This window comes from Abramis brama (genome assembly GCF_963993115.1).
Source record: "Abramis brama genome assembly, chromosome: 14".
In the NCBI taxonomy this organism is placed as follows: domain Eukaryota; kingdom Metazoa; phylum Chordata; class Actinopteri; order Cypriniformes; family Leuciscidae; genus Abramis; species Abramis brama.
The window spans coordinates 19,133,562-19,156,000 of NC_139976.1; the positions used below are offsets into that span (position 1 = coordinate 19,133,562).

General features: G+C 38.5%; 2 protein-coding genes across 2 annotated transcripts; both read left to right on the plus strand.

Moving 5' to 3' along the window:
* The first annotated feature begins 336 nt into the window (after nucleotides 1-336).
* On the plus strand, nucleotides 337-11,597 carry dlgap5 (discs, large homolog-associated protein 5). The gene is made up of 20 exons (XM_084134293.1): nucleotides 337-468; nucleotides 1,382-1,602; nucleotides 1,684-1,865; nucleotides 2,361-2,417; nucleotides 2,842-2,875; nucleotides 3,029-3,109; nucleotides 3,600-3,680; nucleotides 3,799-3,876; nucleotides 4,036-4,064; nucleotides 4,150-4,331; nucleotides 4,433-4,672; nucleotides 6,098-6,186; nucleotides 7,118-7,278; nucleotides 7,372-7,470; nucleotides 7,561-7,798; nucleotides 9,389-10,046; nucleotides 10,151-10,208; nucleotides 10,829-10,997; nucleotides 11,104-11,141; nucleotides 11,477-11,597. The coding sequence occupies exons 2-20, from the start codon at nucleotides 1,383-1,385 to the stop codon at nucleotides 11,579-11,581; spliced, it is 2,799 nt and encodes a 932-aa protein (XP_083990419.1). The 5' UTR covers nucleotides 337-468; nucleotide 1,382; the 3' UTR covers nucleotides 11,582-11,597.
* Nucleotides 11,598-12,469: 872 nt separating this feature from the next.
* LOC311096448 (sterile alpha motif domain-containing protein 3-like) lies at nucleotides 12,470-21,723 on the plus strand. The gene is made up of 8 exons (XM_084135587.1): nucleotides 12,470-12,597; nucleotides 13,539-13,590; nucleotides 13,823-13,890; nucleotides 14,094-14,133; nucleotides 16,742-17,798; nucleotides 17,933-18,091; nucleotides 18,244-18,336; nucleotides 20,742-21,723. Exons 5-8 carry the CDS (start codon nucleotides 16,812-16,814, stop codon nucleotides 21,066-21,068), a joined length of 1,566 nt encoding a protein of 521 aa, XP_083991713.1. The 5' UTR covers nucleotides 12,470-12,597; nucleotides 13,539-13,590; nucleotides 13,823-13,890; nucleotides 14,094-14,133; nucleotides 16,742-16,811; the 3' UTR covers nucleotides 21,069-21,723.
* The last annotated feature ends 716 nt before the right edge of the window (nucleotides 21,724-22,439 follow it).

Consider the following 22,439-nt stretch of genomic DNA (forward strand, 5'->3'; position numbering starts at 1 on the left):
AAACTTTTGAATGGGGCCATTTTTATAAATTCATCTTTTTTTGTCTTGTGGACTATATGTAAAAAAAGAAGTAATCTTTTATGTAAAATATCCTATTTTTTACAGTCTATGAAAATATCTTATTCAGCATTTCGTATGATCCCCTTTTATTTTGTTCAAAAAATGAACATTTTGCAGATTCTGCATGCGTAAATGTGTAAACCATAGTGTAAACTTAGATCAGTTGACAGGATTTGCGAATGGGAGGCGCATAACTCGTCATCTAAATTTGACCAATCAACGGAGGTTTCTGTGTTGGGGAGCAACCAATCAGAAGAGCTGTATTTCAGTTTCAAACTTGGCCTGCCCGCCATCTTGCAAGTCGTACACCTAGGACAGTTAAACGTTTATTTACTGAAAAGATATTGCGAATTATTTAGTCTCCGGATTAAACGTTCTTGCCTCCAGTAAATCCACTTTAATATAAAGGTAAGAAATAGCTGTTATTTCTGTCAGTTTATAATTAAACTTAGTTTGTCATTGCGTACGACTTCCAAACATGCTAAACGTGAGGTTTGTATAGTGAGCAAAACTGTGATCATGTGTTGTTGCTGCGTTGCTTCAGGAAAGATCATTTGAATTTTATATTTTAAATGTGAATATAAAGATTTGGTTCGGAATTTACTTTTTACAAATGACATCTTGCCTATAAGAAATAAACATGTATTTGCTTGACTATGGTTGTATTTGTTTTGTTTTTACTTAGAACAAACAGGATGCTCTGAGAATGAAAATGGCATAACGTTATAATATATATATATATATATAACATAGACATATAATATAGAATAAATGAAGTATATACAAAAAACACTAAATGTTACATTGACATCATCCGTGTTTTTGATAACGTTACCAGGTCAGCAAAAAAATAAGTTATTAAAGAGTCTGATTAGAAACGCTGCCTTTGATGTCAACAACAAAGATATGAAAGCGTTTAATCTCACTTGTAAAATTTGATAAATCTCTATATTCTTAAACTGTCGTAACTATTTAGCAAAAATCATATGATTATACGGTATTATTTACATGTACTTTTCTGCATTTGCTCTAAAAACAGACCTGAGACCAGTTTAGACCATTATAAACACAGTCACTAGTATGTTAAGTCTAACCAACTAGCTACTAGCAGTTTGTCAAATTAGACAATACGCCTGTTTAAGTAACTTGCTTAAAGTTAGGCTATAGCCAGTTTTAAAGGAAAAAAATGAATGACTAACTTGTAAGACTGGTCTAAGTGGTTTATGCAACCGGCCACTGCAAACAAGTTTTGGACCCACCAATAGAGAACCACTGCTTTCGGTAACTTAATTGACTGTTCTTGTTGTGAAAACTCTTGTAGGATGGACTCCCGCTTCGCTCACCTGTACAAGCGGGACAGCAGTGTGTCTATGATCCGGCTTAAGATGTCCAGACGTCGGTCTCAATCTCAGAAAGAGAACCGAGTGAAGATCCAAAATCTGCGCAGGCACCTCGACCAGCTGTCGGAGATCGAGCTCTCAATGGATGCATCCAGCATCACGGCCACCCAAGATCAAGCAGCCAAAACAAAGACAGCTAATGGTTAATATCGTAGTTAGTTTTGTTGTTTGATTTTGTGTTGGCATGGCCTTGTTTTGAAGTAGTTACAATTGTTCTTAACAGTTGCAAATGCTGCTGCTGAGGAGAGGAAGAAGATGCTCTCTCGCTACAAAGAAAACAAGTTGTTGCAGAAAGAGAAGGAAAAGCGGGAGAAAGAAAAGAAAGGCGTGTTTAAGGTCGGCCTGTATAAGCCTCAGCCGCTCGGGTATCTGCCTTCCAACACTGCTGCACCAGGCAGAGGCAAGGTGAGTGATGGGAATATCAGTTTGAAAAGTCAGTCTCAGACTATAATCTTTCAAGTCATGTCGAAAAGATTGTATTTACGAGTTGATTGAACATAAAGTGAACGCCACCACAAAGTCGTAAATATTTTATAGTACTTTTTTATTTACAACAAAATAAGCTAATTGACTGAACAAAATATAATAGCATTGTAATATAACAATATATGTAGTGATAGTTTACAGTGGCTTCATAAAACATAACGTTATAAAATAATAATAAATAACATTAAAATTACACACCTGATGCAGTCTTTGTTCTTCATTTTTTAGAAGTAAAGTTTAAAAGCCTTGCTGTATTTTTGTGTAGTTAATTAAGAGAAGGTACACCACCATCTTGCTCTGACGAAAGTGATTTGAACAAACAAGACGCCATAAACATGAATTCTCAACTCGTAAATACAAACTTCCCAGAAGGACCTGAACGCACCATTAATTTCCCATCATGATTCATGACAGATCGCAGAAACTAACCAGTCCACACGAGTGACCCGCTCAATGATGCAGAATCAAAAGGTATGCAAGCATGTAATCAAAATTAAATGACAAAAATAATGTGAGTTTTCAAACAAATTTCCCCTGTCATTGGTAAACAAACATAATAGTCTTGCTGCAAACTGAAGACTGGAGTAATGCTGAAAAATTGCTTAAAATTACAGGAATTCATTCTATTTTAAAATGTATTAAAATAGAATACCCTTGGTTTAAATTTCACAATATTACTGTTTTTACTGTATTTTTGATTAAATAATTGCAGCCATGGTAAGCATAAGAGACTTCTTTCAAAAACATATCAACCTCACATTTTTGAACGGCAGTTTTATGTTCTCTTGCCTAAGTAAGTACGTGGTGCAACTTTTACCTTTGGATTTCTGTAGTCACAGTTTGAAATCACGTCATTTTTGTTTTATATTATCTACTTCTGCTGTTGTTATTACAGCCTGCAGTTGAAAGACGTACTGTTCCAAAGAAAGGTTTGTCCTGCTTGTTCAATTTCTCTGTTTTTTATATTACCAAATGCAAATCATTCTATTTGATCAAACTGAAATGGTTTCACTACTGTTTGTCTTGAAGCGAACTGTGACGCCTTCATGCTGTTATTGAAGACTGTTATTGTGTTTCTACAGTTGAGACTGTATCGACCACCAGAGCTCCAACCAAGAACAACTGCAAAGCTCTGACTTCCATCAAAACCAGAGCAGCTACAGGTAAAACCACTCACTTAAATTTAGGAATGCGCAAAAGACGCAAGTGGAGGATATAGTATGTTAACATTTTCATATGTACACCACTGCTCAAAAAGGTTTGAGGGTCAAAACGATAAGATGAAAAGAATAATTTTAAAGTCTCATACTCACCCAGGCTGTTTATACAGAAATACAATAAAAACAGTTATATTTTGAAATGTTATTACAATTAAAAATAATTTTCTATTTTAAAAATGTAAAAAAATAAATCTTCAGATTGATCCTTCAGAAATCATTCTAATATGCTGATTTGGTGCTCAAAAAACTGCTTAAACAGATTTGCTGCTTAATATTTTTGTGGAAATTCATTGATTTAAACAGACATTTTTGTTGTTTTGTCACATTATAGTCTTTAATGTCTGTTTTTATCAATTAAATGTGTCATTGCTGAATAAAAGTAAATTCTTTCAAATAAAAATGCAGATGCAGACAATTATCATTTATTTTACAGTTGAACCATCTATGAGAGCTCCAACCACACGATCAGCTGCTAAAACAACACCGGCAGCTGTGGTTAAACCAGTTGCTGCTGGTGAGTTTTATTTTAACATTTTAAATCTTGGGCTTTTCCAAAAGCTTAGTCTCTGTGACCTTTATTATGCTCTAGTTGTGTTACATGTGTGTAATTTAAGCCACTTTGTGTGATTTAGATTCAAGGGCTACGAAAACGAGATCAACTGTTAAATGTCCTGCAGCGCCCTCTTCTGGCAGAGAGAAAGCCATGCAGGGTAATGAGCCTACGGTTATTTTCTACTGGCATGTTTTCTGATATTATATATTGTTTTATACTGCCACGTTGCTCAGATGGAAATAATGTTGCATCAGTCCAGAACTACAGTATGTTTGTATAGGTGTCGTTAATCAGTAGATCTCATAATCTTACACAGGCAACACGAAGACAGCTATTGAAAATAAGGTGAGTTGATCTGTCATATCTATCTTTTTGGTTTTGAAATTTTTCAGAAAATTGGGAATTATATTTTATGCTTGGATATTTTTAGCCTGCTGAGAAAAAGGACACTGCAGTTAATTCTCTGGTTCCTGAAAAAGAGGAAGAGGAACCCAAAGCTGCTCCCCCCTCATTTGCTCCTCAGGGATTCGTGTTCCAGCCTCCTGTTGGTCTGAGTTCCTTCGAGCCTGCGCCCCTCTCTCCCCAATCAGCCAGTGCCTTCCTCTCACCGAGGTACCTTTTGAATTCGATTCTAATAAACAGAATGTGTGATGCCTCTAAGCTTTATCATATAAGCTGGTCCGAAATAATACTATCATATTTCTCTTTTATAGCTTTCTGTCTGAAGCCAGCAAGGAGCCCACCTTCCCCTCTCCCCCAAAACCTGTTCACCTTACTTCTTCATTCTCATCCTCTCCACCACCTCTGTCAACCCTTTCACCAGATCTTCCCACCACCCCTCCCTCAGTGTCCTCTCCCCCTCCTGTCCCATCCTCCCCTCAGCCGTCCACCTCGGCAGCTCCGTCCGCTCCTTTGGCCCCCTTGGAGCCTCAGCATGATGTTGCCTATTTCAGGTGAGGCAGATCTCTGTCAGTAATAGAACTGACTCGTTGGTATGTTGTAGTGTTTTAGTTATGCATTAGTCTCCATTTATACACAGCTTTCTGCAACCATGGGCCATTTCTGTAATTAATTCATTTTAGGGGCCGTTTACACGACACTGTGTTCAACTGAAAACATGAAACTTGTTTTGTGTTCTGGCTGTTCATTTACACACCGTTTTGAAAACGATACCGTTATCATCTGCCTTCAAAAATGTGAATCTGAAAACGGTGACGGCATGCATATGCTTATTACGCGTTTAGAATGCTAATGCCGGTTAAAAAATTTGTCCGACTTGAGACCGCTCTGATGCCATGTGACTGTGACGCATGGCATCAAAGTGTCCTCCTGTTCCACGATTGGCCGGATTCACCGCATGACAACGATCACTTGTTTATTCTAAAACCTTCAGTTCCACTAATGCTCACAAAGCAGTTTTTTTAAAACGGTAAAGTGATGTTATATTGTCAATGTTTATCTGCGATGCACTTTTTCCTTTTGGTAAACAGTCTTGCGATCTTAAACAATATTCAGCACAGGTATACATGTGCATAAACACACTTTTAATGTCTTAAACTTAACATTTAACACATCGTTGTTGTGTAAACTTACCCTTAGTTAAATTATTGATACAGCAGCTCTAGAGAAAACAGTGATGTCATTGTCCTGTTCAGTTCTCATACAATGTTGTCAAAGCAGGCAGATCAAATATTAAGAATAATAAGTGTCCCCAATTTAGCAAGCCAGATGTGACAGTGTCAAGGAACCCAAACTCCATCAGGTGACAGAATGGAGAATGTTGTCACGGTACCAAAATTTCAGTATTCGGTACCGATACCAGTGAAAATCCACGGTTCTCGGTACCAATTTCGGTACCAAAGTGCTAGAAATCGATAAATTCTTTGCTGATACTTCCTCGTCATCATGGAGAGCGCAGTTCGCACCGTTTCAAAAATAGTCGATCTCCGAATGCGAACGAACTTACTCTGAATTTTAGTAGGCCTATTGTTTTTATATGAGGATCCTTTTTCAAATACAAGGTCAATATTGATTTTCACTAACGACAAAACAACAAATTATCCGTTAATTTATATGGAACTAATCTTTACAAGCTTTCCATCTAATAAAGAGGACGCGCAACTGCACGCGCTCAGTGCATGCATGCGCATCAAGGAACCGGGTTTGAACGGGTCCTCGGTACCACCGGTACTTAAGAAAACTTGGTACCGTGACGTTTACATTTTTTTAGTACCGAAGTACCGGGTCTTTTGACAACACTAGAACAGTGTATGATTATGATTCAGGCAGCAGTACGGGTCAGAAGTCAGATTGGGATCGGAATATTCAAAATATTTAATGCTAAATATTAAGTGTATGTTGTTTCTCTGTTTCAATAGGTCAGTGATGGCCAGTGAGACTGAGCATTTGACTGGACTTTCTAAGCTGTGGGAGTCAAGATTTGATGATACATCTATCCCGGAGGAGAGTAAGACAACTTTGAATTAAATACCAAAGTCTAACACGGTATTCTAACTAGGTTTGATGCAAGCTTTCCAGCAAGGATTAATTTTTCTAGTTAAAATGACACAATCAAAACTAATTAGAACATATTTGATGTTTATCATCGTCTCTGTTGGATGGAAACCTCGTATCTCCAAAAATGCTGCTTTTCAGGGGGAAAAAAACACTATAAAATAATTAAATGCTGTTGTCAAAGCTGATGTGGCTTTTTATGTGTTCAGACACTTGCATATACCATTATATTATTAACATTTTACCAAAATCAAGCTCAAATGTAGTTACAAGGTTTTTGACCAGTGCCTGTTAAACATGCGTTGTCAGTCATTAGAACGGCCGCAGTGCATCATATTACGTTTTCATCAACTTTACTGTAGCTATGTGGGCGCTCAGTTTTTTGTCATTTGACCAAAATCCCATGTTATTAAAGATGAAGTGCTATGCAGAGGCTATTTAAGACAGTATTGGCTATGACTCAACAACAAATGCTAGACTGAGACCCTCTTCTCTGGTCCTAAAATACACAAGACATTAGCCTTTATAAATGTTGTGATTCTTGAGTAAAGATAACACTGTACTTATTCAAAAAAACAGTTCTTACTTACCCTTGCACTGCAAACAAGCAGACGGTCCAAATGTGTACTCCACTTCATTCACTATAGAGGCGTGTGGAGTTATGAGGTTTTAATGACAGTTTGATTATCTAATGCAGATACAAGATATAGTCACAAGCTCTTTTTAATATTTTTTATTGGTTAGATTTGTAAAACCCACAGACAGACATAAAGGGTGACCAATAGTAATGATTTATTTTAAAAAATTAAATGGAGAGATACAGTGTTTCCTCCAGACAAGTATACAGTTATATGAAGTAAGTATATTTCTCCCTGTCCGTGTAGTGCAAGACCGGATGCGCACGGCTGTGGGCCAGGCCAGACTGTTGATGAAAGAGCGCTTTGGCCAGTTCAGTGGGCTAGTGGATGACTGCGAATTGGGGCGCGGAGAGAAAATAACAACCTGCACTGACTTGCAGGGCTTCTGGGACATGGTGTACTTTCAGGTGGGTTGATGTTCCCTTTTAAAAATGCTCAAATGACGTCCAACCCTTGTTTAATGTTGTTGTTTTTTTTTTTGTTTTTTTGTTTTTTTAAAGGTAGAAGATGTTAACAAGAAGTTTAATTCCTTGAAAGAAGCAGAAGCAAGGGATTGGAAAGAGGAAGACAGGCCTGTCGTCAGAAAAAGAGTGGCCAAAGTAAACCACGTTATCAGCACCATCCTTTAATAATCTTGCATTTCAAATGTGAAGCGTGTAATTCTCATATCCCGTCCTTTTCTGCTACAGAAGCCTCCTGCTGTAGGAGGGAAGGCCGGAGCAGGTGCAGGTGCCAGCGCTGCAGTGAAGAGTCGACTGGCTGCTGTGAAGGCTGCCATGAGAGCCAAGCAGGCTGAACAGAAAGCTTCTGAGACGTCACACAACATCCAGGACGATGCAGATTCTGTTCCTGCGGCCCCTGCCGCCACACAGACTGTGGTGTTCCATGGAGGCTTCTTCCAGGTGGAAAGCCCAGTGAAACCATTAGGTAAGACTGAACTTTTTTTTTTTTTTTTTTTGGATATTATAATTTTTTTGTGATATTGAAAAGTAACAGGAATTATGAAATTTCAATGGTATCAAAAAATTTGATATCATAACTGTCGTAACGTATGCCGTTAGGGACCAAGGGAGGTGATAGGAAGGTTTAGGCTTAAACCAGGATAATCCAAAGAGAGTGAATTTTATTAATCAAATATCAAAAATTGGGGTGTAAATTACAAGTCTGTGAATACGAATGAAGAAAAATAATAATAATAATATTTACAAACGCTTTACTCAGCACACACTTTTTCTAGCAAAGAACAAAGTAAATTTGCTTTAAACAGCACAAACGCAACCTCATCTTAACCCCCTTCCTCCCCAAAGGCTGAGAAGGTCTGGCTTAAATACCCTAAATTCCCACTAAACTGGCCTCAGCTGAATAATGACACTGTTGTCTTTTTAGAGCTGCTTTACAGCAGAATTGAATTCTGTTTGTCATTGAATCATTTTCCTGCTTATCACTGTAAAGCTGCTTTGGAACAATCTGTACTGCATAAAGTGCTATATAAATAAAGCAGTTACGAAGGCAATAAATATTAGTATTGTAATTTTACTGTTCTGTAAAATAAAAATAACAATAATAATTGTTAGGGGTGGGAGAAAAAATCGATCCATCGATGCATCGCGATTCTCTCTCCAACGATTCTGAGCTTAGTTTTTAACCAGATATGCGATGACGCTGAGTTTGCTTTAGAAACACCCGTAATCTGCTTTCTTCCAATTCCTCACACACATACATACACCAATCAAACTTTCCGTAAAATAATCTTTCATAAGTTCGGAAAGGTTGAAGCGAATTACAAGGACATTCACAGGCTTCATTGCACAGGATGCGCTGTGAGAGACGCGCGCTTTGTTTGATGTTACGTTACACTTGAAGCGTGCTGTCTCGCCTTTCGGTATTTTCCTTACAAATGCTCTCATTTATGTGGTTTGGAATGCAGTGGACTTGTATATTTAAAATATGAACCTGACTAACAGAAGGCTGCTTTCAATTTCAAATGCTGACACGCGCGCTTTGTTTGTGTAGAAGTGGTTTAATATACTTGTGCAAAATTAACGTAAACACAGACAGGACAAACCACTTTACTTCTTATATTTCAAAAGAGATCCGTGCGTGAATGCAGCTTAATAAAGAATCATAGATAAAGAATCATTCTGGAATTGGATCGGATCGTGAGGTGGCTAAAGATTCCCACCCCTAACATTTACATACTGTGAATCGTTTTTTTGAATCGAGAATCGTTTTTGAATCGAAAATCGATTTTGAATCGAATCTTGAGCCTAAAAATCGATATCGAATCGTGACATTTTCTGAATCGTGCACCCCTAATAATTGTTTTATAGTACAATACTAATATTTCTTTTGTGTATATTTCTTTAGTATTTTTATAATTTAAATAATATTCAAAGGGAGAAAAAATATATTCCTTAGTCTAGAAATTGTTCTTTTTGAGTTTTTTAACTACACTATCCTTTTTTTTTTTTTTTTTTTGTCTTTGTGTTTTAATCTGTATCATTTTCTTCTTTTCAGGTGCTGTCAGACGATCTTGTCGAATCAGTACAGTTTCTTCCCCCTGTGCTTCTAAGTTCAGCACTCCAGGCAAGCAGAGCAGATCTAATGCAGTCTCTCGTGCCTCCCCTCTACCCTGCGTGTTTGCCACACCTCCTCGAAACCACCTCGATGTATTGCCTGTTTCCACGCCTCCACAGTCTCCCAGAGCTCCTCAGATCAGCCCTGACCACAACCAAACCACACATGTTTCGCCAGACACAGAGTCCTGCTGTAACAGCCAACCTCATGATTTAAGCTCCACCTGTACCTCACACATCCAACCAGAGATCAGTAATGCAGCAGAAAAAAGTCCAGTAGACCAATCACGAGACTTGTCCAGTCAAGAGTCCGAGCATCTCGCAGATTCTTCGGAACCTCAGCTTGAGGAATGCATTCCAGAGTCTATGCTCAGTCCTTCCTCCCAAGAGGAACCACAAGAGGACATGGTCTCTGAAGCGAGTTTGCCTGCCCCAACTGGAGCAGATGCTGGTTTAGATAGTCTTGCCCAGTGCTCATCTTGCACCTCTTCCTCAGAAGCAGAAACACCTGCTTCCCCTGTCCTGATGCCCTCCACACCAACCAAAGATCTCAGCATTTCTGCAGCTCTCAGTAATGAGGTCATTTCAGCCTGTAATAGGTATGGTGTGCTTTGTTAATATTAGGCCATCTAATTTGTTACATATGAGCCACTAAATATGGCATAATTCATAATCTTTTATACTCTTTCCACTGTTTATACAGCTCCCCTACCAGAGAGCTTCACACAGATGTTGAAATGACTGGAATTCAAGATGCTGAGGTGATTTATCTACCAAATCCAACTAGAAATGCACAATATTGGTGTTTGTGTACATGTGTATATATATAATTGGTATCCATTTATATTAGATATTTATTTATTTATTTATATTGATTACTTTTTGCTGTCATTAATAATAATAATAATAATAATAATATATAAATAATTAATACAAATTTAATAACACTGTTAAATGTATCCTTTAGCAAATCTCAAAATAAATATCCCTTTTTTCATACTGTACACATTAAAAACTGAACTTAATCATTTTAAATGCTACAAATGAATTTAGGCATCACAAAATTATAGTTATTTTAAATTTATTTAGACAAAATAGTATAGAATTTTAATATCGGCTATTTATTGGTTATTGGCTTTGACTGTAACATTATAGAATTTTGTCAGCTTATCACTATCGGCCAACAATAAAGCTACACTATATAGCTGTTAATGTAACTTGCCAAAAATAAAAAGGTTATTAATGACAGAGTGCAAAAAAAAAAAATCCATCCTCCAAACTGTCTTTACCTCTAGCCTCTAAATCCTACTATTAGTCAGGAGAGGGTTTTTTTCTTTTACTTGAGAGTTTATGGATCATGTTCTGATGTATTTTTTCCCAGGATGCTACTGGTTTGGACTTTGAGCGTTACCTGCAGCCATCAGTGAGAGACAGCATGTCTCCGGGTCTTGCAGCAGAGAGGTTTTCCCTTGGGGTGGAGGATGCTGAGATGGAGAGTCCTGTGACTCCGGCAGAGGAGCGTCCTCTTGATGTCTTGGCAACACCTACAGGTAGTTTATGTCCCTCATATCACATCATAATGTTGTTAATGCTCACATTATATGGTTTGTTGGGGGGCACGTGGGCACTCACTTCTCTCTTGCACTCCTGTCTCAGTTCTTCCCAGATTGGTGTTCACACCCGGGACCAGTCAGGTGGATTTACATCTTTCCTTTATTAACTGTCTTTCAATAGGGTTCCCACAGTTTTTCAGTTATGGAAATTCACACAATTTGGATTTTTGATCCAATTTTTGATCCAATAAAATATTTTATAGATGTGCAACTAGTAAAACAATGTTTAGTACAGAAATGTTTGACTTAATTTGTATTAATAAAATCTTTAATCCTAAAGATTTTTATAAATTGATTTTCAACCCTGGAAAGCACCATTTTATGTTTTCCATGACTGTGGGAACCACTACTCTATCACACAATTAGAGAGTTGTCAGCATTTTAATTTTTAATTTGTCCATAACCTTGTGTTTCAGATGTCAGACAATCTGTTGCTGTTCACCCCAGAGCAGAAGGAGAGAGTGAGACCATCAATGTGTGAACGTGACCTGATCATGTTCACTCCTCCCACAAACAAATAAAAGCACATCCACTCTTTGAATGTTTATGTTTTGCTTTATTAAATTAGATTCCTTTTGATACTTGTTCATCTATTTGCTACTCACTTTTTGTACTTTATAATGAGTGTATGTATATACAGCAATACTATTTCTATGCAGTTTTGATCTCAGAAAATATTAAGGCTTTCAAATTGTTGTGCACATTAATAAAATCATAAGAAAAAAAAACAATGCACTTCAATTCTTTCAATTTACTTTTTTCTTATTCCTGCTGGTGACTGACTGTTTTGAAATGACAGACAGATCACAGGGGTCATAGAAGTGGGCGAAATACCTTGTCAGCATCTGCAAGAGCAGTTCTGTTCTTTATTCACGTTTTTTTTTTTTTTTTGCACGTCAAGTAATCTATTCAGTAAATGTGTTTCCATCGTCCTCAATTGAGCGCATAAATTGTGTATTGTGTTTTTTTTTTTTTTTTATATCCTGCCGCCAATGCACCAAAAACCAAGGGCTGAATCGCACCCTAAACCCTCATTCACTATTCCCTACGTTACTCCATTAATAGGCTACTTACTGTTCACTTGAAGAAGTGAATAAATACGAATGAGCGAATTCAGACTGCACTGTAAATGCAAACATGGTATTTAATTAAAAATAGTAAATTGACCTTAATCAGTTTTTATCAACCTGCTATTAACACTCGCTTTTAGTAAGTTACTTGTACTTTGAGGTTGAAAAATCTTACCAGCTCAGTCTACTTGAGCTGGATTCATTTAGAAAAAGTAAGTTTATGACCTGTGGGCATGCGCAGATCAATCAATCATCCCCAACCAATCAAGCTGCTTCGTAAGGCGGGTCTTGGCGTGACTGGCCTTGATTCGTAATTTTGCAAACGGTACATGTCATGTCACATCACGCCCGCAACTGACCGATCAGATGAAGCTGGATCTCACTGAACTGGACCTAAACATCGCTTCAACGGCACTTGTGATTATTGTCAGCATTACAGCGATTATTGTGCTTGGCACACTCATTTGGTGAGTAAATATTTTACTCTTGTGCAGACCGTTTTGTTTCTGTAAGTCAGCGCCAGTGTTTTGTGCTTGCTAGTAATGATGTGTGCAGTAATGTCGGCTAATATAGCTAACTATATTATGGACATAACGTGGCTATATTTTGATGTAACTTGGTCAATACTTTATTATTTTTTCAATCCATAACTTCCTCGGTGTTGAAAATAGGTAACTTTCAAGACTTTTGTCACGTTAAAATTGAGGAAACACTTTAGTGTAACGGTCGCGGGCGTGCTCGTCACGCGCACGCGCCCGCGCCCGCGCCCACCCGCCATGTCAGTAACTTTTGTCGTCGAGTAACTTACTGACTAGCATGATGGCAGACTGATCCCGGCGGTTTGTGAGTTTCCTGAGCTTTATAACTGTTGTTTATAAGCTCAGGCAGAACATCAGAACAAGTCTGTATGTAAGTTATTTTATTTTAAGATAGTCTGTAAAGTTAGGATGTTAATTTAGCTAACTTTAGCTACTAAAAATAACAGTCTTTATCAAAGACAGGATCACCACTGTGTGTCGACATATGATTGGGGATATCACCACAGTCCACTAACTTAATGTTATTTTATTTAACACTTCGCACTTAACACTAGTCGATATTCGTAGCTGTGCCGTTTCCATGGTTACCACGTGTAGTACCAAGATCAGACTCGGTACAGAGACAGAGTGTTACCTGTCTGAAAAGATCTTTACACTCAGTTTATCATAGTTTGTTATGATAGGGAACGTATTTGCTGGCATACTCAGTGGCTTACATTATTCTTTAAGGTCATCTTGTACATATGTACATTTTAATACTGGGAACTGTCGTTGTGGGTTATAGGCCTATGTTACAGTTTTCACATGTATTTGTTTGTGAGCTTTGGTTGTGTTAAATTGTTGTATTTTTTTTAACTGTCCCCTTCCAGGCTCAAGCAGATGGTGATCAATCCACACATTCCATAATCCCAGCACTCAAAGGTATTTTCAACTAATAACTGTATTATTATTGCATGCTAAAGTAAATGTCATGCTTACATCAGAGCAATTGGATTACAACAAAAGCAAATCAAATTAAGAAAATCAATATAAAACTATCTTGTGTGTTGAAATTATTTCATCATTATAGTACATTTTATCATACAGAATATTTTGTGCATATTTTGAATTTCAAATATTTGAAGTAATTAGTATTTCTGGACTGTTTCTATAGATACTGTGGGTTCAGTTTATAGTCCATCATACCCAGGACTACAGTTCCCTTGATGTCTAACCACAGAAGTGAGTCATTTACCATTTACCTTTTGTACTGCTGTGTCCACTTGTCTTAAAGAAGTTCAATGATTAAAAGCTTGATAATTCGATTTTTGCAAGGATTTAGTTTTTCCTATAGCTCTGGTATTTCAAGTCTGATACTGCATGTTAGTGTTTTTGTCTTTTTATGTTTAGGCTTGATGCTAAAATTATATTTTCTTTCTTTTCAGATTTTTCAAAAAGACAAACCGTTTCCTATGCAGTGGACATGTAAGTACTGCACATTTTGTGCTGAAAAGAGGGGCTACTTACTTAAACATTACCGCTTAAAACATGGGTGCCACACTCGAATATCACCAATACCATGCCTTCATAAGGAATGCCTGTGCACATTTAAATCGTTCAATGCACTCAAAGTCCACCTATCAACATGGCACACTCAAAAGGACCTACAGAAAGTGGGTGAAACTGCTTTCCATTGTCAGCTGTGTGACTTTGTGGAGCCGTGTACTGAAGCTGACTTTTTTACCCATTTACGAAGACATTTGAAGCTGAAGCAAAAGGTTTCTTGTCCATATCAAGGATGTAACTTTCAGAGCAATGTTTATTCAACCTTTAATGCACATAAAAGCAAAGAACATCAAGACCACAATATGATGGCATTCAAACCTGAAATTGTGTCACATAATGAACTTGAGGAACCTCCACCTCATACAAATATTCAACCCGAGGATAGTGCCCCTGAAACTGATGAGGTTGAGTTTGAGGTTACTGAGCTCAGTGAAGATGTGGAGAACTTGGAGAGTCAGTTGGAACATAATGTAGCTGCTCTTTTTCTAAAAATGTCATCAATTCTTAACATCTCTGAAAATGCCCTGCAAGAAGTTATAGAGCAGATCAACCAAATTTATGTGCTTTCACAGCCATTGTTACATACATCTGTTGGAAAAATACTAAATCAACATTGTGGAGATGTTGAGGACTCTTTAGTGAGTGAGATAGTTAAAGTATTTACTGAGAATAATGTATTCCTGAAATTCACCTCTACTGGGGGGTCATTGTCAACCACTAGCAAGCGAACATCATACATTTCAAAAGAATTCTCAGTGGTAATGCCTGTTGAGTTTGTTCTAAAAAATGACAGGCAGACATTTGTGTATATCCCCATACTAAAAATGCTGCAGACATTACTAAACAATAGAGACATTTTAGATAAGGCCATGTCACCTGAGACAAATTTGTCACAAGGATACAGATCTCACAGGGATGGTTCCCGGTTTAAAGACAATTCTCTCTTGACAGAGGAAGAATTCAGAATTGCTCTTTGCTTGTACATAGATGATTTTGAGGTGGCTAACCCCTTGGGAACCTCCAGAAAGAAACACAAGCTATGTGCCATTTACTGGGTACTTGGAAATCTTCACCCTAAATATCGCTCCTCTCTTCATACCATTCAGCTTGCTCTACTTTGCAAGGTCAGCAGTCTCAAAGACCATGGTTATGGGGAAATTCTCCGCCCACTCATTCAGGACCTTGTTTTTCTTGAGCAACAGGGTGTATATGTTGAACAGTTGGGAGCCAGCATAAAAGGCACAGTATTATTTGTTGCAGCAGATAATTTAGCTGCCCATTCTTTGGGAGGGTTCTTTGAAAGCTTCACAGTAAGTCAGATGTGCCGATTCTGTATGGCCAAACGGGAGGAAATACAACACAAGGAAGTGCGGACAGGCTCATTTCCACCAAGAACAAAAGAAAACCATGATAGACAGTTGCAAGATGTATTGCAGAATCCTACCATGGCTCAACAATATGGTGTGAAAAGAAGCTGCCCACTTAGTGAAAGCTTGGAACATTTTCATGTTGTCAATGGTTATCCTCCAGATCTTTTACATGATCTTCTGGAGGGTGTTGTTCCGGTTGAACTGGCCTTGTGCTTGAAGGCACTAATATCAAAGGGATACTTCTCACTTGAAATCCTGAATATGGCTATTAAACAGTTTCCATATACATTTTCAGACAGAACAAACGAACCCCAGATCATCGCAAAGAACTTTGCTTCCAAAGCAACAATTGGAGGAAATGGTCATGAAAATTGGACACTCCTCCGCCTTCTGCCACTACTGATAGGTCATCACATTCCTGAGGGGGATGAAACCTGGGAGGTTTTAATGAACTTAAAAGATGTAGTGGAATTGTCAGTGTCTGCAAGCTTCTCAGAAGAGTCAGTGTGCTTTCTTGACTGCAAGATTGCAGAACATAGAGATCTATTTCAGAAAGTTTTCCCGAACGAGAAGCTACGACCGAAGCACCACTACATTGAGCACTACCCTCAACTAATTCAAACTTTTGGTCCATTGTGTGATGTGTGGACAATGCGTTTCGAAGGAAAACACAAGTTCTTCAAGAAAGTTGTGCGTCACATTCACAATTTCAAGAACATACCCCTTACTTTAGCTCTCAGACACCAGCATATGATAGCCTTTCATTTAGCTGCTACCTCCTTTTTCAAGCCATCTGTTGAAATTAACAAAGTGAAGTCTGTAATGGTTGCTTCATTTCCTGAAAATGTGAAGAACTGTCTCTATCTCAGGAATAACTACCAGAACACAGTCCTTGTAGCTACTTCTGTTTGCATAGATGGCATTAAGTACAGTGCTAATATGGTCATTTCCGTTGGATCGTGCTCAGGGCTCCCAGATTTCAGACAAATAGCAAAGATTGTGGTGATCAATACAGACATAATATTTGTCTGCAGACTCATGAAATCATGGTACAATGAGCATCTTAGATCATACGAGCTCTGTAGTAGCCATTTGCCCACGTTCTCTGTCACTCAGTTGTCTGAACTAAATGATGTTTTCCCAATTTCACTTTACAGAGTTGGAGACAAGCAGCTTGTCACACTTAAACGACACATATTATGCTGAGAGAGTCAAACAGTTATCAAAATGGACCAGAGGTTGTTGCTGAGAGTCATCGTCGCTGAAGATGATATAAGGAAGTTGACTTTAAATAAGAGACCACAGTCCATTGAAGAATTCAAAGTGCAACTGGTGGATAAACTGTCACTGCAGTATGACTTTAAACTGCAGTATGAAGATCAAGACTTCAGTAATGCCCTCTGCAATTTGACTGAAATAACTGATTTACCTGAAAGAGCTACAGTCAAAATCATCCCTCTTGTGACTCTCCATTTAACAGCATTGTCATCACCCACCACAACATCAGACACTGAGGGCAGCACAGCAGACACTGAGATCCTGTCGACTGTAGGAGCATCACCATCGCTAAGAAAACAGTGGCCAGAGTTCTTTGACATACCCAATTTCTCAGTAGATGTTGAGTATAGGCTCAGACAGGCAGATCTTGCCTTTATGAAAGATGAAACACGTATGACTCTACCACGAGATATGAAGCATGACATACTAGAAAAGCTTGCTGAGACGATGTACAGTTTCAAGGCTTACCCTGAAGATGATGACTTCAGCAGTGTTGCAAAAGCACTGATTAGCAAACACCCCTGCCTCACTGAGCCTGGACCACACAGATGGTATGGTTGGAAAAACAGCCTTAAATTTAAGATGGCCAATTATCGCACAAAGCTTCGGAAAGCTGGATGTGAGGATGTAGCAATCAATGGAGGCAAAAGAAGTAAAGGCAACCCAGAGGGAGAATCCTCAAGCAAGAATATCAAACGGCCAAAAAGAGGTGAAGCAAACTACCTGCCTAACTTACCTGAAGGACATGATGAAACAAGTCTAGAAAATGCCAGAATGGTTCTAGTGGAAGAAATGAAGAAAAAACAACCAAATGGCACTCTCATTTCACAAATGATGGACCAATCATTCCCACTACGCAGACAAGAAATTGTAAAAAAGGTGCCTGCTGTACAGAACATGGTTGAACGATGGCCAGCACTCTTCACAGAGAGACAGGTAAGCAATTTTTGTTCTTAACCAATAAAATCAAAAATAAATTCAAGGTGTGTGGCTAAAAATCCAAACACCTGTTGGAATGTTAATACCTCTGCCACCTCTCCATCCCTACCCACCCCTCTCTACTTTTTCAGGTGTTTGCTGAGTTTAATAGAATTGCCAGTAAGAATCTTGAGGGAGACTTCTTTGAGGCTCTGGACCAGTACGCCCCACGTTTCATCGAACTTTTCAAAACAAAAAAGGGAACTGTTGGCCAGAAACTCAGGGAGCTGATGCAGCTCGTGAGCTGGATGGTAAGTAGGTTCATTTTGCTTTTGATCTGTATGATAGTTCATCAATCAAGTTCTAAATGAGATGATCCAGAGCAACCTATTTTATTTCCTGTCTGCTTGGGCTTTGCAAATTACTCGGTTAACTGTTTTTTTCTCTCTCTGTGTATCATTAGACACCAGACGTCACAGTACTTCGCTCTGTTGTCCTCAAAGGCATTCCCATTTTACTTGGTGACGACTCCAGTGAATTCTACAAGACCTGCTCTGTAAGTACTTGCACATAAGACAAAGTTTGGTCTTGTAGGAAACTCAGAATTGAAGACCAGGAGACTTGGTTCTTTCTTCAGCAGGATTCTTTGAGAACACGAGCTGCTGTAGCTGCAGTCATCAAGTCTGACTAACGTAACTTTGCATGGTATCTTATAGGCATTCAGTGCAGTGTTTCCCACATAATTAGATTCTATTTGTGGTGGTGTGGGGGTTGGTGATTAAGGCACAACAAAAGGGTTAAATATATCATATATTTTTATTGACAAGTACACATATGTCCATTGCCAACACTTAATGTCAGATAACTTAAAGACATTGCTATTGCTACATTTTATATGACTGCTCCACAGACTTGTTGCAAATTTTACACCACACACACACACACACACACACACACACACACACACACACACACCTACCTGGACCTGGAGGTGGACACACGCACACCGAGATGGAGGTGGACACACACACACACAAACCTGGAGATGGAGGTGATCACACTCACACCAACCTGGACCTGGAGGTGGACACACACACACACACACACACACACACACAAACAAACACACACCTGGACATGGAGGTGGACACACACACTCAAACTCTCGCTCACACACACACAGGCTCACACACACACACACACACACACACACACACTCAAACTTACTGACACACTCAAACACAGGCTCACACACACACACAGAGACTCAAACTCTCACACACACACACTCAAACTTACTGACACACTCAAACTTACTGACACACTCAAACACAGGCTCACACACACTTGCACACTCAAACACAGGCTCACACATTCAAAAAGACTCACACACACAGGTTCAAACAGACACACACACACACACACACTCAAAACACAGACTCAGACACACACAGGCTCACACGCAAACACAGGCTCACACATACGCACACATTCAAATAGACTCACACACACAGAGATTCAAACACAGAAACACAGGCTCACACACACTCAAACACAGACACACGCACACAAACCGACCTGGAGATCGAAGTGGACACACACACACCAACCTGGACCTTGAGGTGGACACACACACACACACACACACACTCAAACACAGGCTCACACACATTCAAAAAGACTCACATGCACAGATTCAGACACACTCACACACTCAAACACAGACACACACACACCAACCTGGACATGAGGTGGACACACACACACACACACACTCAAACACAGGCTCACACACACTCACATTCAAAAAGACTCACACGCACAGATTCAGACACACACTCAAACACAGGCTCACACACTTACACACACACACACACACACACACACACACACACACACACACACACACACACACACACACACAACATGGACCTGGAGATGGAGATGGAAGTGGACACACACACACCAACCTGGACCTGGAGGTGGACCCACACGCACTCAAACTTACTGACACACTCAAACACAGGCACTCACACACTCAAACACAGGCTCACACACACACACACACACACACACACATTCAAAAAGACTCACACACACAGATTCAAACACAGATACACACTCACACACACTCAAACACAGACTCAGACATACACAGGTACACACACACACACTCAAACACAGGCTCACACACACACACACTCAAACACAGGCTCACACACACTCACACATTCAAAAAGACTCACTCACATAGAGATTCAAACACAGACACACACACAGACTCAGACACACACAGGCTCGCACACACACACATTCAAAAAGACTCATACACACAGATTCAAACACAGACACACTCACACTCACACAAACATTTTTTTTTCATTTTAATATTGGCAGTATTACCTCGAGACTAGTGAAAATGAAATGTGAAATCACCAATTGCATTTTATTTTTCAATTTGACTGGGATGATGCACGGTCACTGTGATGAAATCATTTCATTCTCAATTTTGTCACACATTTTGCATACAGTCTTCTGTAATAAAATCGTTAATCTGGTTTTAATTTTAATCATTTAATTTATTTATTTAAATTTGGCAGAAAATGTCTTCCATAGATCTTAAACATATTCTTAAATTTGTAATCCTACAGTCAGCATGATTATAAAACTATACCTGTGTTGACAGATGTAATTCTATCTGCTTGATATACAACATACATTTTGTACAGTGATTGATGTATTTTGTAGGTTGAAAAGTCAGTGTCACTGTTTGAGAGTATAGACCTTGTTGTATCTCCATAGCTTTAGTTTAACCATACCAAATATATTTTGTTTGCTTTATTGTAATGATCCAGTGTGAAAACATATTTAAAGCCATATTCTCTGATACCATTACAACACTAAACATTTATGTTTTAGAATAGCATAAATTGCAATGCTGAAGAATGTGTGTCTTTGTAGGATACAGCGAGAGACGAGGCCCTAGAATGCATCACTGTTGGTGTGCTGACAGTTGTCAGTGAAGATAGTCCTCACGAGGGTCAAAGCTCAGTGGACCTCCAGCCCATCTCCACTGCCATCATTCTGGAGGGAGGTATTGTCATGGATCATATTAAAAACTTGCCTCAGGCAGTTTGTCTGTTGTTTGGGCTTACATATGCATTGCATTTGGATTACCCAAAATGCATGGCAAATACACTCAACTTCATTCAGACTGTGATGCTTGGACTGGGAAAGAAAAACCTCCCACCAAAACTGTTAACTCTGAAGAACAGTCTTCTGGGTTAGAACGGTAAAGAGCCGTCGGCTGTTAGATAGCACTTTGTAAGCTTTGCAGCCATTAATGTTCTCCTGTTATCAAGAAAGTTTGATGCTTTCATGCAACTGTTCTCGCTTATTTACGTTCTCAATGGAAAAAAAAAAAGAAAATTCCATTAAAGTCTGTACCATGTTATGCATGTATGCTAATGGTGGAAATAGTGCCACGTTGTTGTTGCAAAGAGTTGTTAGTTGTTATTAGATGATAATGTCAGAAAAGAACCTAGCAAGGTTGTCCTGTTTACATTTGTGTTTTGAGAAAACTTTTAATAGTTGTAATGTAGTACAAACACAAACCCCAAGGAGTGATATTTTTATTTGTGTTGGTTTAATCCTTGGACTGCTTACTTTGGGACACAAAAGCATTTGTTGTACTTTCAGTTTTGATCAGAAATGCACTGATTTTGCATGCACTGAAATCCTGTACTTATCAGGTGTTTACCTGTTTAATATTGGGAGACTGCTACATGCATAGAATTAGCTCACAGAAATGTGTTTTTTTTTTTTTTTTTTTTATATATATATTTTTCCATGTCATTTTATACAGTTAAATCAAACCACAACTTCGTTGTTTAGCTGCTGTTTTGTACTTGAATGTGCATTGAATAAATGTTGTAATAGAGCTGAATCAACCCAGTGAGTGTTCTTTTAAATTATATGTTTGTGGTGTGCTCCTGCTTGAGCCTTTATTAGATAGTAACAGCAAAAATGGATAAGAAATGGGGGGGAGAAAAGGCCACATGTTGGACCTAAACCTGGGCAGCTGCAACAAGGACCCATTAAAGGAAATTGGTTTCTTTAATTTAAGTGAACTTGAAAAATGAGTGAGCAGAACTAAAAGTGTTAAGTTGTAGGTATTTAGTAATTCTAAGTGGGGTTACATTTATATCAAGCAATCCACACAAAATGAAAAAATTAAGTTAACACTAAGCATGGCTATTAAGTTACATGAACATAAAAAAACCTGTTAGTGGTACTACTTGATTTAGTACTGCACACTTAAAATAAACAAGCTTTTTTAACTCACTAATTTTAAGTTTACATTGCTTAATTTTTTTGAGGCAACGAGTTTGCATACTTTTTTTAAGTAAGGTCAACTAATTACATTTTACAGTGTGGCGTTGAGCGTAAATCGGTTGTAGGCCTACACTCGTTATTGCGATGCAATGTGGGATTGAATGAGTACTAGAGCCCGACCGATATGGATTTTTGGGCGCCGATACCGATTAAAAAAAGCCAGATACCGATATATTGGCCGATATTATTTATGTGTATATTATAATACAGTAGCAATATTATTTATGTGTATTATAGTACAGTAAGTTTGGACACACTTTCCAA